This window comes from Bombus vancouverensis, chromosome 12 (assembly GCF_051014615.1).
Source record: "Bombus vancouverensis nearcticus chromosome 12, iyBomVanc1_principal, whole genome shotgun sequence".
NCBI lineage: Eukaryota > Metazoa > Arthropoda > Insecta > Hymenoptera > Apidae > Bombus > Bombus vancouverensis.
The window spans coordinates 12,823,397-12,839,486 of NC_134922.1; the positions used below are offsets into that span (position 1 = coordinate 12,823,397).

General features: G+C 42.2%; 3 protein-coding genes across 13 annotated transcripts; 2 read left to right on the forward strand and 1 right to left on the reverse strand.

Moving 5' to 3' along the window:
- Window positions 1-483: 483 nt before the first annotated feature.
- LOC117155455 (Mitochondrial cardiolipin hydrolase zuc) lies at window positions 484-16,050 on the reverse strand. 9 transcript variants are annotated; one of them, XM_076623352.1, is made up of 6 exons: window positions 15,754-16,049; window positions 15,554-15,657; window positions 15,212-15,477; window positions 15,005-15,141; window positions 14,658-14,926; window positions 13,852-13,979 (listed from the first exon to the last, which is right to left on the reverse strand). In XM_076623352.1, the coding sequence occupies exons 2-5, from the start codon at window positions 15,648-15,650 to the stop codon at window positions 14,719-14,721; spliced, it is 708 nt and encodes a 235-aa protein (XP_076479467.1). In that variant the 5' UTR covers window positions 15,651-15,657; window positions 15,754-16,049; the 3' UTR covers window positions 13,852-13,979; window positions 14,658-14,718. The 9 variants fall into 9 exon arrangements, with proteins under 9 accessions (XP_033187310.1, XP_033187312.1, XP_033187311.1 ...); XM_076623353.1 differs by lacking the exon at window positions 13,852-13,979 and adding an exon at window positions 14,367-14,570 and having other exon boundaries at window positions 15,554-15,684; window positions 15,754-16,050; XM_076623351.1 differs by lacking the exon at window positions 13,852-13,979 and adding an exon at window positions 14,367-14,570.
- On the forward strand, window positions 2,830-5,121 carry LOC117155452 (uncharacterized). Of its 3 annotated transcripts, none has more exons than XM_033331414.2 (5): window positions 2,830-3,389; window positions 3,456-3,661; window positions 3,767-4,355; window positions 4,444-4,599; window positions 4,679-5,121. In XM_033331414.2, the coding sequence occupies exons 1-5, from the start codon at window positions 3,197-3,199 to the stop codon at window positions 4,927-4,929; spliced, it is 1,395 nt and encodes a 464-aa protein (XP_033187305.2). In that variant the 5' UTR covers window positions 2,830-3,196; the 3' UTR covers window positions 4,930-5,121. The 3 variants fall into 3 exon arrangements, with proteins under 3 accessions (XP_033187305.2, XP_076479465.1, XP_076479464.1); XM_076623350.1 differs by having other exon boundaries at window positions 4,682-5,121; XM_076623349.1 differs by having other exon boundaries at window positions 3,770-4,355.
- Window positions 6,620-10,923, forward strand: meng (serine/threonine-protein kinase meng-po). The gene is made up of 2 exons (XM_033331415.2): window positions 6,620-6,974; window positions 8,486-10,923. The coding sequence occupies exon 2, from the start codon at window positions 8,486-8,488 to the stop codon at window positions 9,647-9,649; it is 1,164 nt and encodes a 387-aa protein (XP_033187306.1). The 5' UTR covers window positions 6,620-6,974; the 3' UTR covers window positions 9,650-10,923.
- Window positions 16,051-16,090: the final 40 nt, after the last annotated feature.

Below are 16,090 nucleotides of genomic sequence, written 5' to 3' on the forward strand. Positions count from 1 at the left end.
AACTTAAAAAAAAAAAATTTGTTTTAAACTTAAACTCAAGAAGAAACGATAAATATACTAAGTTTTTCGACGAAGAATACCGAGGATAAAAGTGCACGGAGAGGACCGAGGGAAGTGCGAAGGAACACGGTCCAGGAAATCGGCATCGTCTATTCGGTGACATTAAAAAAACGATATTTGAAACTGTACGACGCTACTTTAATCGATACTCGACTCTAAATCTCCTTTTCACAATTCGACAAACTCCGCTGCAATCTCTGCGAAATTACGTCGTCCAAAAACGTTCGCTAATCGTCTTGATACCGTTGATATAACTTTCTCAAGACCGGTTCGGGAATCCGTTTTTCGGCGAGATTTTTCGTTCCAGGGAGTTCAGAAGGTATTTGAGTCTTTTCCACCAAGTTTTGTCCGGCCGATGAAAAAGGGCGATCAACCAGTTTCGACAAGGGTATTGCTTTTTCGTCCAGATTTTCGGAGCCTGGCAACGGCAAGGACGAGACCATTTCCGTATCCTCCGTGACGCTTCGAGGGGCGTAAAAAATTCCAGGCGTTCCAGACGCTTCGGGCATTGCCAGGCTGGGAGCCGCCAAAGTTCCAACCACTCCGATAAACAACGCAATAATCTGCAACGATTGGAAAATGCCGAGTTCCTTTTTCGCATTGATCACAAAACGCGCGACGAAAGCGCGCAAACGCGCGTCGACCATGGAAATCAACGTTCGCGTGTCGCGTCTATAAATTTGAATAACAAAGGCTCGTTCGGATCGGACAAGTTGATTACATTCAAACGACTGGAAGAAAGTAACACCCGGAAAGCAACGGGAACGAACGTAGAAACGTAAAAGGATACTTCAAGTCGAAAATAACAGGCTCGCGTAGATCGAGATATTTTCGAAGTTTCACGCTTAAATCCAAACTTGGCTCGACTAATCGGAACGAGAGCTAATAAATCGTACGATATGCGCACAAAATACGCAAAGGTATAATCTTCGAAATAACGATCTAGTATTTTCGAATTCTACTCGTCGGAGACTGGCACGCGTTACAAAGAAAAGTAGCGAGGTGAAAAAATAAACGACCGAGAAAAAGTAATCGCGAAACGAACCTTCAAATAAACGAACGTGACAACTAAGACCGAGTACAATATTGATCGAAAAGTTGAAAATGTTCGGTGCTCTGGATCGTGTCGATGTCTTACCTCGATCATGTTCGCTCGAACAACCGCGTTCAACTGTTTCCAGATCCGACACACACCGATCACGGCACTTTTATACGTATACGTAGGATATACGTGGCGACACTGGTCCCACAACATGAATCGACGTTTTATTACGACGAGTCAAGCGGCCACGACAGTCGCGCCCGGGGCAATGTCTTCGTCGAATTGTTTTTTTGTCTCGATCGCATCTCTCTCTCTCTCTCTCTCTCTCTCGATATCCTGAGAAACTATTTACCTGTTTCCTTGCGCGCTTCGATATCCGTGAGACGCATCGATCGCTCGACAAAACGCAGATCCGCGTTGGGAAGAGGTCGGCGTGTAAAATCGAAACGACGAGAAGAGGAAAAGCGAGCGCAGAAAATTGCGATTCTATATAGAGCTTTCGCCGCTTCTTCGATATCGATATATATCGGCTACATAAATAAGCTATCGAACTAATAAGTTCGAATGCGTGATATTTGCATCGATTCGCACGTACGGGACAAAACGTGGAAAATATTTTATGAATTTGCACGTAAATATTATTTCAACGAGTGGAAATAAATGATTGGCGAGCAGCGGGCGGGCTTCGCGATTACGTCTATTTATCTAGAACCGTGGAAAAGTAAATTAAGAAACAGAAGTTCGCGGTATTCTTTGAAATTTTGTAACAACGTCGAACGAGTCTTCTGCATATTTCAGTCCTCTTCTTTTCTCCTTCTCGGTTCCTACGCGCAGACGAATAATAATCGAGTTCACTCCTACGCCGTGCTCATTTCGTAAAGCGTCTCTTTCCACCTTTTAAGGTACAACGACGTTCACGGCGGACAGAACCGATATCACGGCATATCGTAAAGTGTCATAGGCGTAACGTATGGTCATTGGAAAAGTGACGTCGTTTTATCCCTCTTCCAAGCGATTACCCGCTATTATAAGCGAGATTTAGTCCCCCGTTGGCGTAAACTCGGACAACTTACAGGGAAGAAGTGACGTCACCTCGTCCGTGTACCTTGACATTTCTCGCCATCGTATCCAACTTTCCTTTCAGCCGTTGTCCAACGACGACGATCGTGTCGGCATTTACGCGCTTCCGTCGACGAGGAAATTGGAAAATTTGATCGACGTCTCTCACGCTTTTCAGATATCGCTAAAAATAAACTTCTCTACCGTGTACGCGTCTTCTATCTATCCGACGCCCGCAACACAATTACAAGCGGCGCTGGCCAAAGTATTTAAACACTTACATAAAGCGAAAGAAAAAATATACCATGATTTAAAAACAGACGGTTCTCGCTAACGACGTAACTATTTCAATTCCTTGAAATTTCGCTAAATCAAGGATCAACGACGAAAGAAGTGTGAAACAATTTGTCGGTTGGCTTTCGTAAGCATAACATTAAAAAAAAAAAAAAAGCAGCAGTAAATGAAATTGTGCGTTGATACGGTGTTGACCCTTAACGAGATAACTCGTTGTACGCTTCAAACGGCCAACTGATCCATCGATTTGAATCGTACGGTCGTATTAACGTCTCATAATAGTCGTTAATACGACAAACAAATCGGGGCGCAAGTAACGTCCTTTCGTGATAATCGGTGTGCTAGACGATCGACGCTCGAATCAGTAACGATCGAATTTTCGTTGGAACTAACAGCACGCGACTCGGTTTTCACGATTCTTAAATTAGTCGTTGTTCGACGTGGATTCGCGTTCGCGCACGCTGCCTCCGACGGCTTGCATCGGTTCGTTTTCATCTCGAAACAGAGAAAACCGAAAATACACGGTTTGACGTAGAACGGGCGTTACGAGTAAGCAAACGAGCAAAATCTATCTTGTATTTGTTTCCTTTCGTCTCTACACCGCGAAACGGATACCTCGGCGGTTGACTTCGTTTAAGAACAACTTCGATTCCACTAATCTCAGCTTGCGGTCCAATTCCACGCGAGTTCTTCGCAATTCGAGCGAAACGGCCCTTTCTCCCTCGTCGTCGTCCCTTCTAGATGAGTCGCAGGAAGATTCTTGGAAGAGCTTCGCTTTCGTTTCCCGCGGTCGACGGTATTCTCGACGTGGATCAAATTCTGCAAACGGATCCGTGGAAACAGATCGACGATTTCGTGCAACAAAACTTTACGCAAGATATCTTGAACGAGTTTAACGAACGGCTGAGGCTCGAACCGAAACTCACCCCCGTAGGTAAGCGAAAAATATCTCGTTCGTAGTTCCACGAAACGCGCGTTTTATTCCCCGCTTTAACAACAGATAATTCGACGCCGGAGAAAAGACGAGCGACGTCGTCCGGAAGATCGCCTCGTAACCGTGGAGCGAGTCGAACGAACGAAGAAAAATCGCCCAAGAAGAAATTGGATGATCAGCCGGTAGGCGGTGGTGGAAAACCAAACGAGCGTAAAAAAGAAATCGCGAAGAAGAGTGGCAAGGCGGAAATATCGACGAGCAAAGAGCAGAAGGTTAGCGAAAGCGAAGCTTTTTCTTTTCTTCGTGTCTCCGACTTGCGACAAAGGTATCAAAGGACGATATAGGCGATACTAAAGAATCGAAAAACTTATTCGCAGCAGTTGGAAGATGTCCCAAAAGTAACCGTGGAGAAATCAAGAGCAACGATACCCGATAAAAGAAGCGGAAAGTGTAAAAACGAGGAAAAGCAGAGAATCGTCGACGATTCGTCTGGGACGAAACGACAACGCGAAACGGAAAATACAGATTCGATGAACGATCAAATGGAAAATACGGCAAAGGACGCGACCACGAAATCCGCGAATTCGTCGAAGAGCGCGGATTTAAAGTCACCGTTTAGAACAAGTACGCCGAGACACGACGAAGCTTCCGAACAGGACAATCTCACCGGCAAGGACGCTGCCGCTGATACGGAGCGCGATATTTCGGCGTCTAATTCTTCGGTGAGGAGTAACGCTTCGACGAACTACTGCAGCGCGAGAGATACTTGCGTGACAAAGGATGTAGACAACAACAATAACGCCGCTACTAAGAAGTACGAGAGTAAGGAGAAAAAGGTAAAATGCAAGCATAAAAAGACGGAGAAAGCAAAGAAAGAGAAGAAGCGTGGAAGTAACAAAACATCGGACCTATCGATGAAGACAGCGTCAAGATGCAAGAAACACGATAAAGATGCGGCAACGGCAGGTAAACCAGTGATCGTGTTTGTTTTCACATTCGATCGTGCAACTCTTTCGTTGCGTCGTTTCTGAGTAATCGATCGTTTGCACGATAGAGACGAAGCGGATCGGAAAAGAGAAGCATTTACTGAAACAACGCCGAAGACGTTACGAAGGAAAGATACGACGGATCGAAAGAAAAGTAGATCGGACCATGGAAACGTATATTCATCACGTCACACGTATAATTAAGAAAATGGGTTATTTACCAGGTATCCTGTTGCTTTTCGAAATCTTTACGAACACAACGTATATATTATGTTTATCTACTTCACGCGTTTTTTCTTCCAGAAGACAGTTCGTGCTCCGAGGACGACGACAGTTATTCCGATTGCTCTGACGAATCGTCTTACTGTAGTTCCTATTGTTCCGATAGTTGCTGTTCCTATTGTTCCAATGGTTGCTATTCCGTTTGCGACTACTCGGAGTACTCTCTGTTTTCTTGTTCTTGTTCTTCTTCTTCTTCTTCCTCTTCCTCTTCTTCTTCCTCTCCTTCCTCTTCTTCTGCGCGTGGACTCTTGTCCCGGTCGAAAGCAAAGTGAATACACTACGGATTAATGATTTATCGAACTAAGTTTTTACAGATGAAATTAATGTTGATCGATCGTTAATTTTCTCATAAAGTCGTTTACCTTTAAATCCAATTTATCGAGTCAACGCGAAATTATATGTATGTGAATGTTTGTACGAATCAGAGGTATATAAATAAAGAATTTGCTACATATTCCCGAAAACGCCCGAATTTTTTATTCGTTAACCAAACGATAGAACGGTTGCTTTCGTAGGAACGATCGACGATAAATCCAGCATACCTTGCTACGATATACTTTTCATAGTATCGATTGCATCGCGTCGTGAATCTTGTCTGAGAATTTAGAAGGCGAAGCAAATCATATTCGTAACAACGTAAATTTGCACATACAATGGACATAGCGTAGTTACGAGCTGCTCGATTATTACGAGCTTAAGAAAAAGAAATCTTCGTGGAAACGCACGCATCCTTCGACGAGGCGAGAATGACTCGACGATAGAGGTGTTACGGGTCTAATGAGTCGAAACGAAATAGTTACGCGATACGTCGTATTACCTATTTCTATCGTAACGGTTTTCTCTATTTATATCTTCGATATTGCCGTCGTTGCACTGGTATGTACGATCCATCCCTATGGACATCGTATACTTGACATACATGTTAAAAATACTTTCTGGTTTAAATTAAATTCCACCTCAGGAGTATGCGTATTATTTGGCCATCGGTAGTACTATTATATTCGGCCATCGTGCGTACGCGTGTCTCACGATCGCAAAATCACGCGAACACACGATGCTCGAACATCGTTTGCCGTTAAGCATACACATACCGTTATACCGATGCAACGGAGAACAACGAACCTGAGATCGCTACTTTTGCACGTGCTAAGACGAAAGAGCGGAACCACTCGAGATGTATCTGCCGGCGGAAAATCGTTAACATATAAATCTCTCGTCTCAAGAACGAAATTTATGATCTGAACGGCGTTTCCGTTGGTTCGATAGCGGAAAAACACTGATACTCGATACGAGAAAACATCGAATAGACAGCAACGTTTTCATACTATCGATCAACTTTTAGAAACCAAGGAAAACAGAATGCATTTTACTCGCGATGCAAATTCCGCGTTTAACCGTGCTCCGATCCATCGATTCTTTACGTCTTAAGCTTTGGCTTCGATCCGGATGATTTTTAGCGTTCGAGGAAAATGTTTACGTACGATGGAAACAAGTAATCCGTTCTTTTGCATCCTCGTTCGTAAGAAAATCGCTAGGAAGATACGAGTCGGTTGAAAGCGTAACGCGTAATTTAAATTTAAATTTAAATTTAACACATTGACGCGTCTGATGATTTAAAAAACGGTGCAAGTTAGCCGAAACTGTGGCATACGATCGAAAGGAAAAGTCACGCGTAACGACAACGATGCGAAACTAATATTTTCCAGAAACTTATTACATCTTCTAGAGATAGAAAATACGATTTAGTCGGAAATAACTGACAAAAACAAAACGCGGGAAAATTAACATCTGACAAATAAATGTAATTGCATTCAAGATAATTTAATTATTTAGAAAGCAATTGGAGAAAATGACAGTTTTTTTTTGCAAAATAGAAACACGCATCGTTTAATCGTCAATGTTTCATACCCTTACTCGATCTACGTCTGCGCGTGGCGGCCGGGTCTATAAAAGCGACGCAGGGCGTCGCGACGGCTCCAGACGCGACATACGCGCATAGCTGAAAATGTGACATCGAAGGACGTAGCGGTTTTCTTATCACCATCGTTGACAGTTTTTTCAATTTCTGTGAAAGATCGCCAAAACGTCGAAGGCTGTCGCGAGCATTTCCCAGACGCTTGCTTCTTGTGTATCGTTGGTATTTATCGTAATCGCGTATCGTGACGCACAGTGAAAATGTAACTGAAGGGGCACGCACAATCGTTTGTGACAAGTTCCAAGGTGAAAGCTTCTCAGTGAATTGGACGATTGCGTTAAAATTAATTCGTCGTTCCGCGGACACGCCTTTTTCATCGCCCAAAGGATTACTACCAACGTGGTAAGTTACTTAGAAGGCCGTGACGCGATGAAATTAAATCGAAAGTAAAGTAAATCGAATCGAACACGTCGTTATCGATTTTAATGGTCATCGATGTCGACAGGAACGCGACGCAATGCGATTAACGTTAAGGATAACGTTAAGGAGATAAAATGTATGGAGTATAATAGGGAGAGATGTGGCTCAACCGGCAGATACAAATATATCTTTTTCTCTCTCTCTCTCTCTCTCTTGCTCTCGTTCTTTCTCTCTCTCTCTCTCTCTCCTTCTCAGCCTTTTAATCGGTCTTTCTCTCAAAGTGTTCGTTAACCGTAAAGACACAAGCCAAAATATTACTTCACTAATCTCTCGCACGCGTTAAAATAGCCCCGGTAAACAGAAACGCTAAATATAACTCGTGTCCAAAAGTTTGTCAGAACAAACCGGTAAGAACCGGCGGTAGTTGTAAGAAAAAATAATCGCCTATGACTTCTACGAATCTACAAAGCGCGATTTGCGTAAAGATACGAGACACGTGTGCGCACGGGATGAAATCAGGAGAAGAATTATTTCGAGAAGAAACGACAGTAACGACGTTACGACCGGCGATAAAATCGAATCGCGTAACCAAAGAATTGTAAACGTCGATCGTTACTCTGCGAATGAATCAGCGTCTTAAAAAGTGACCCGCCATCGGTTACAAAGACGAGGCTGAATCGACTAATCAATTTTTCTACGCCGACAGGATTTCCCGAATCCAGACGTTTCTCTTTTCTTCTATCTCGTATTCCACCTTAAATAGAAATCGAGACGATACGGACTATAACGAAACGGTTTGACGCGCGTTGCTGCAGCGAAATCCTTGCTATTGATCTAGGCAGCTCAAAAGGTCCTGGGTTCACCCGGCCAACCTCCGGCGTTCTCCCCTCGCCTCTCCAGCCCATATTTCGTCCTTCGCCTACACGAGCCATCAGGACGATTTTTCCTCCTATTTTTCGGACGACTTTACAACGAAGAAACGCACATCGTTCTTGAACTTTAGGAAAACGATCCGACTGCTTGTCGCTCGTTTATTTTCGTACAAAGCGTGTAACAAAGCGTATAAGACGTACGAGACAAAAAGGTAATTAACAGAGGATCGTCCGGTTAATCGTTTAGATGTAGAAAAAATGTAAAATTCGTGCAACTCGATCGCCTTGGCTAGCGTTTGGACGAGCAAGGGCAAGGGCGATTCTGGAATCGCAGCAGCGAGAGTGCGATGCCCTCTGTGACGGAAAGCCGACTAAGTGGTAAACGCGTTTCACGCTCGATCGGCCGTATCAGCGACACCAGCGATGGTTTGTCGTTGTGCGCATCGATGACGCAAACGAAATGGAAAGACTTTTCATCGAACGTTCGAATTAGGAGGATTAGGGACGCGAGTGAAAGAACTTGTGGCAGGCCGATCGATTTTAACGCGTACGCGTGGCGACGATACGAGACGCAAGTTTTCTTAGAATTCTAATACGACCGGTCTATCGGCCTGATTTCAGATGAAACTTCACGAGAAAAAGGAGTCCGGAATACACAGAGTGCAGGAGATTCCTTTGGAGGAGTTGGATCTGTCGAAGGAGTATGAAGTGGAGAAGACGCTCGGCGAGGGTAGTTTCGCCAAAGTTTTACTAGCGACTCATCGAGCTACGCGAACCAGAGTCGTGCTGAAAGCCGTCCACCAAGAACTAACTACGGAGAAGGACTTTTTCCGCGAGTTTCACTACTCGTACCATTTGAGCCCGCATCCGAATATACTGTGCTCGTACGCGGTCGCGTTCAAAGCGGAGAAGTGTTTCGTTTTCGCGCAAGAATACGCTCCCTACGGTGACCTAGCGGGCAACGTGAGAGCCGGAGGGTTGAGCGAGGAAGCGTGCAAAAGGATCGCCAACCAGCTCTGCTCCGCTCTCGATTTCATTCACTCGAAGCAGCTCGCGCACCGAGACATCAAACTGGAAAATGTACTGGTGTTCGCGCTCGACATGTCCAAGATCAAACTGTGCGATTTCGGGTGCACGAGGCGCGAAGGAACTCTCGTTAACAAGATCCGATGCACCTGGCTACCATTCCAACCACCCGAAATCTACGAAATAGTGAAAAACGAGAGGTACGCCTGCAAGAGGAGCGCCGATTGCTGGCAATTCGGCATCGTGCTGTTCGTCTGTCTGACTGGAAATCCACCGTGGCAGACCGCCGATCTGATTCAGGATCCAGAATATTCGGCCTTTCAAAGGTGGCTGAAGAGAAGAACCACCAAAGTTCCGCCAACGTTCAGACGATTCACGCCCAGACTACTGCGATACTTCAGGCGGACGTTCGAGCACAAACCTGAGAAAAGGCCGCACGTAACCGAGATCAACAAGTATCTGAAGGATTCCTGGTGCGTGAACAAAATCAGTCACAGCGCCACATCTACGTTGGTAGACGCCAGCGAAGGAATACCGAGGAGAGGCGACAGTCTACTTTACCTGGACACCGTCCTAGACGACCAACGAAACGTCGACGAGAACAAGAACAAGCTGAGGAAGCTTCTCAACAGTTACGGCCTCGAGACGACGATCGATCAGAAAGTCGTGACCAAGAGGATCTGGGAATGGGTGATGCAGTGCGATTCGAACATCGCGGAGCCGGCTTTCGTCGGTAGCCTCGGGACAGAAACCATGTGAGGGATGGTCAAAGCTTCTAGCGAACCTTGCCTTAGAAGCGATCGTCAGGAACGAAAGTACAGTTTCGGTGGCTTCGATGCTGCCCGCGACGAAGACGCTTCGTCGTCCCTACAATGTGCCAAAGCAACGTTCGAAAGAGCGGCGACCAACTCGCCATCGATCTTCCATTAGGACGGTGCATCGTCGCTTCCGCACAGTGGCGTCGCGTCGAATTTCCTCCGACGACCGATATGGACGCGAAAACGTGTGATAATCCTTCCTATCATCTTTCTCCACTCGTTACACATTTCTTCCTTTGTTTCCTGCTCATCGTGCCCATTCAACTCATTCGCGTAACGCCGTTCTTCTCATTTTCCTTCTTCTTTTCTCTTCCTTTCCTCGCTAGACTCCTCGCTACATCAATCTTCTCTACGAGCGGACCAATTATCGACAAATGTATGTGCGTATATACACAGACATGTATATATTATCACGTACGGGCATCTTTTCGTACACTTCCTGTCCCGTGAACGAATCTTCGACGACGAGAATTGCCTAAAAACTGTATGAAATAGCCGAGTGCGATGAACGCGAAATTACGGGCGATTCTCTTCCTTTCCAGTAAAGAATACGAAACGTATGTGATAAAACAAATTCGTTAAGACTGCGGCGAATGCGAGCGTAACTGCGATCGGTGTTTTCGGTGTCGACTATAGAGACAATAATGACTGCGGATTTCCTAGTAATTTATTACATTATGATAATTATACTATAGTTTAACGAACGGTAACCGATAGGGGTCACTGTACGAGGCCTTGCGTGAAATCGAACAATTCGTTCCATCGTGTAAACGTACGAAGATGCGAGAAAGAAACAGGCGAAGAACGTTCGAAACGCTCGAGACGAAGATGGAGCGAATTTGGAAGAACTCGGAACAGAGATTAAGCGGTATTTAGTGTCGTTAAGCGATATAGCGTATGTATACACATAGCACGCATATATTCTTCTAGCAATTTATCGGTAGAAGGAGCGATTATATAGAAATGATCGATGGTACACAATTTGGTAGAGCTACATTACCACAAAACAGCAAGCTACACATACGTAAACACGGTTCTTCCCCCGCGTGACGCGAAATTTGTATGTAATTAGCAAACTTGTAGAAACGTTACGAACGATAAACAAAACAGATAGATGGGAAGAAGTATGCAGCAACAACGCGTTAGACCTCCGTTAACGCGAAGCAATGTTTTCTATATAAACGATATCGAAATAAATACATTAAATATAAATAATTGCAATTATCTGTGAAATAATCTACGTAAGATAGTGTTCCCTCGAGTCGCTCTAGTCTCTTTCCCAACTACATTCAGGAAACAGCATTTCTCGCAATTTTATCAGACCTGTAGCGAAACAAAAAGAAAGAAGAAAAAGTTATTCAAAAAACGTAACAAACGAAGATTACTGAATGCAGTCTGTTTCCTTGGGCGGAGAAAAAAAGATTGTCGCATATTCCGCAAAGTTCTAACGAACGCAGCTGCTACCCGCACGCGAAACATTTTTCTTTCTCGTTGCCCTTCAATTCCCGCGTCTCAAGTAGAAAAGAGAGCAACTAAGAGGACCATCGAGGAATACTTGACTTTTGACCTTTTCCTTTTCCCGTATCCGTGACTGTCGCGGCCGAACGTGCCACTTGTCCGATTTGACACACCCTTGACCTACGTGATACCTATTTTTTCCATTTGTCAAGTATCGTACTTATTTTCTATATGTATAACGTGGTATATCGTAATCGTTTCGACGAGTAAACGCGCAAAAACAAAAAACGCGCGACGAGTAAACAAAAAACATTCTTTTGCGAGATACAATCCGAGAGGTTTCGAGAGAAAGATGTGCGTGTAACGTACGTGGATTTCTTCAAACTTATCCACGGTAGAAACTAAAGTGGAATCGGAAAATTTATTACGCGATTCGAGAGAGAAACGAACGATTCGCAGAATCGTTGGCTGTGATATTTCGGAAATTGTTCGCGCAAGCAGAACAAGCAACGTTCAAGTTAGAGAACCGTACATTTCCCTGAATAACGATCCGTTCTTAACTATTGACGTAGACGCAGTCCAGGAAAAAGCAGATTAGCAAACGTCAAACTGCGCCAACGTGCATTCGGCTTTTATCGTATCTGGATACAATGGATATTTTGGGCCTACGCGTTGCTATTTCCGCGCGTCGCACGTTTATTCTGAATCGTTTGCTTTCCCAAGTTACATGCTTCTCTTACAACGTGCGAATGTATTTATCTCGTGTAGGAACATGTTTACCTACGTACGTCCAAAATTAACACGAGATAGCAAAAACGCGATTAGAGAGCAGTATATTTGAATCTATGTTCGATTCAATTATATTTCTCATCGTCGTTCCATGCAATTCGATGTAGGTCTATCATATATAAATACCACGCTAATCATTCTATTAGGATCATTATCAAATTTTCAATACTTCTCACCTTTCTACCTAGAGACGCGAGTAGCGTGATTTTTTTTCTTTCTGTTTTCTCGTCATGCGCTGCCTTTATATCCTCGCTACTTTTACATAAACATACTAAATTTTCGTTTTCAAATCAGCTGTTTTTAAAGATGAGCATATAGCTGATTTGATCAGGCTCCAAACATTTTCAATGGTATTCAAATCGGGAGAATTATCCGGCCGTGGATACACGCGGATATTCTTCGACACGGTATGGTAATAAATTAAATTAATTAATTGATATATAATCATCTACGGCTATCTATAACTTCTTACAGCTGAACAAGTGAAATTTCTACATGTGGTCTTAATTCGATGATCAGAGGCTGTAACAATTGGAAGACGAGTATAGAATAACAAAAATAAATGTGAAAGAAGGAAGAGAAAATGAAACGATATATCGTAGAGGCGTAACGAAAGCACGCCGAGACCGTGAATTTCAAAGCAGTGTGGAAGGGAAAGAAAGTTGAGGCAACGGACGGCACGTCGCCGAGTATCTCGTCATCGATCCTCCGGTCCAACAGCCCGACGTCTATTTTCATATAGGCTAACCTATTTATATATACGGACAATGTTCCACTTTTATCGGCCGATGAGAGCAGCAAGTTACCGCGCGTCATGTCGCGTCAAGGCGCGACATATCAGCGTTGACCGCTGCTCAGAGCACCGTACTAATTTGCATAGCGTTATTCACGTGTTGACCGGTACCATGCACGTTCTATCTCACGAGTATGTATCTTCGCATACGTTATGTAGGTATACCTCCAACTGCTAACGTGCCTCCAAGTTTTACGACCTCCTCTTCGATTTCTTTGACGTCAAAGGGGCATTCTCGAGACGATAACACGCGTCTTTCGTTAGGTATCAGCAAGAAGGGACTCGACAAATATAATACGACGAGACGAAAATTGTTCGAGTATCAGGGAGAAAAATAGTAAAAATGAAACGGATACTCACTAGATTATAAAGTATCATCGGACGAGGGCTGAATCAAGTTTTCCTAATTTTCTTGACTCTTTGAAAATGTCTTCCACAACCTGTCGAATTCAACGACGAATGGCTTTACCAACGAATGCTGGTTAGTCACTACAATGTGGTCAAAGTTCCCAAAAAATGCAGACATGGTCCAGTTTGTGCTACCAGTGATTACTAAATCGTTGTCCACGATCATGAACTTATGATGCATCAGACCATCCTGACATATTAATCTAATCGCGATTCCTGAAACGCAAAATATTTCGACGTTTGAAAAAAAGAATTAAGTCAAATTCTGGTAGCCAATGATCAAATCCAACTACAAGTCTCGATGATATTTATCGCGTACCATTATTATAGAATAACGCCGTTTGTGCGGCATCGTTAGAGCCCATTTGCCGATCCATTATTATTCGAACAAGTACACCTCGTTTATGAGCGTTCACAATTGCATTTGACAACGAATGGCAAGTGAACATGTACATACAAACGTCCAAACTTTGTTTTGCATTATTCATATAGCTTTCTATATGTCTATAACATTATTTATCATTTGTTAAAAGCCATTTTTTAAAAGCATGATAGATCGCGCATTACCTCAAATATCGAACCGGACAATTGTTTTTAGGACAGGTCATCTCGGTAGTGAAGTGTGTTCGACAAAGAATAGATTCATTCGTAAAAAACATGACCTCTGAAATGTCATGTTTCGACTTAGGTATCTGTACTTCCAGCACTTTGCGCGTATTTATGTAATTACTCCACACGTTATGAACTCTTTTGTAGATATACCAAAGAACTTCCGACGCAAGAACTGCTCCCCCCACTAGCAGAATTTTTTTGTTTTTCATCTCTACAACAAAACTTTATATTTTACATTTACAAATAAAAATATAACGTAATAGCACGGAAATTTTATCGGTCTATCTATACACGTTCTCGCGGTAGTGATTTGTTTTACGCGCGCTTGTAAACCACGCCATGTTTTACAGCGCATGAGTCAGTAATGAAAAACCAATCAAAATATCATCGTTCAATAACGTAACTGACAAACGGATAAATATTTATAAGATTTCTCCGAATTTACAAGTACCGTTGGAGACAAGTAATACTTAAGAAAATATAGAATCTACACATTAAAATACTATAACCTAAATAATAAAACTTTAGTGTAAATCGAATAATGTTACTAATCTCTCGATTGTGTTGTATAATCATGAATACGATGCAACACACCTGTACATGTACCTTTAAGATCTCTAAAGTGTCGTAATGTCTGTTTTGTGGAAAAAGAAACAATCGAATCGGTAAATCGGTAACTTTGCCGCCAGTAATTGTAACAAACAAGCGTAACGCTCGTGAATCTAGCTTTCAGTACTGACAACGTTTACTCGTCCAGAATTCCTAGATACATTGTGTTGGGATGTTGAGAATATTTCTTGCCCTGATTGAAACAACCAATTGAAACAAAATCGCTATTGTATTTAAATAGAAAGAAAATCGATGCAAAAGAAAATGATTAAGCGTTTACCTTTATTAAATCTCGTATAAAAAATGTTTCGGAGTATTATAGAAATCCAATAAAAAATTTGCTAGCTTTGTCCCATTTGTTTAGATATAAATTCTTTATCCCTATTCCAAAGAATGTTACATATAGTATTCAACTGATAAGAACAATCAAACACTTCAGATCTCATAGAAGGTTTATTAATATCAATTCTAATAACTTTTACTTTCCATTTGTCTTCAAATTCTTTTATACGTGTGTCTTCTATCGTAGAACTCGACCATGGTTTAAATCTACAAAATATCGACATCCAATTAACTATTCTTACCAACAGATAACAAAGAAAAGAGAACTCAATTATGATAAATTACTTTGTCCCTATCACTATATTTGCTGGTTTTTCTTTTATAGCTGCCATAGTATTCATCAAATATGGAACGTCATTAAATCCTGTCGCATCGTCGAAAGAAAATACAGAACATATAGCATCTACTTTGTCTTTACAAGCCTAGAAATTTAAAACAATGTCATTCTTCGTTATCCCATTTTAATATATCCTATCTTTATACTGTACGTACGGGTAATATGTGATTATATTTTTTAATGCTTGTTTCCGAGGTATCCCAGAACTGTAATTTAAACAACACGACTTTGTCCCATATCTTAACCGGCCAAAATACATTCGTCTTTTTTATCCCATTAGTTTCAGTATAATTACTGGATTCTAATACTCCAGCAAGACGAGCTACAACAGCAGTTTTTCCTACTCCAGATCTCCCAACCATAAAAATTTTATATGTAACTTCTTCGATTGAAGATGGTAGGGGAGGTCTTTCAAGAATACCTAAGAGATTTTACAAAGGAAAATAACCAACGAATGTATACAATGAAGAATCATTCATTTGACTAACGCATTTTACCATAAAATCTCCTTTTCTTTGATGTGTTTACATAGAAATGATGCATTAGTGATTCTCCCTCGACAGAATGCAACCAATTCACATTTATTGCCGTCATTATATAGCTGTTAAAAATCAGAAGATATGGAAGCCTGATAAATTTTCGATAAACATAAGCAACTATAGCAAAGATGCTATATTCTCTATAAGATTAAGGTTACCGTGCGATGATTCTATCTTAAAAGTCGATCGCTGCTCGTAAATTATTGGAAAAAAAAGAAAGAGATAAAAGAATGGAACGGTGAAGATCCACTTTCTTTCGTGCTGTAAATGCCTTTAACTTTAATTCTCAATGACTAGCGAGAATTTTTAAAAATATCACTTCTTTTCTATTCTTTTCACCTAGTTTCACCAACTCCAAAAAATGGTACATTTTACAAGTGTGACAACTATAACTCACAAATTTGTATGCAACCAGCGGACTCTACGAATCTCGTGTACATACGTAACTTCTCAACAAATCCGATAAAATCCCGCCTTCGGAGAACCAATAAGAAT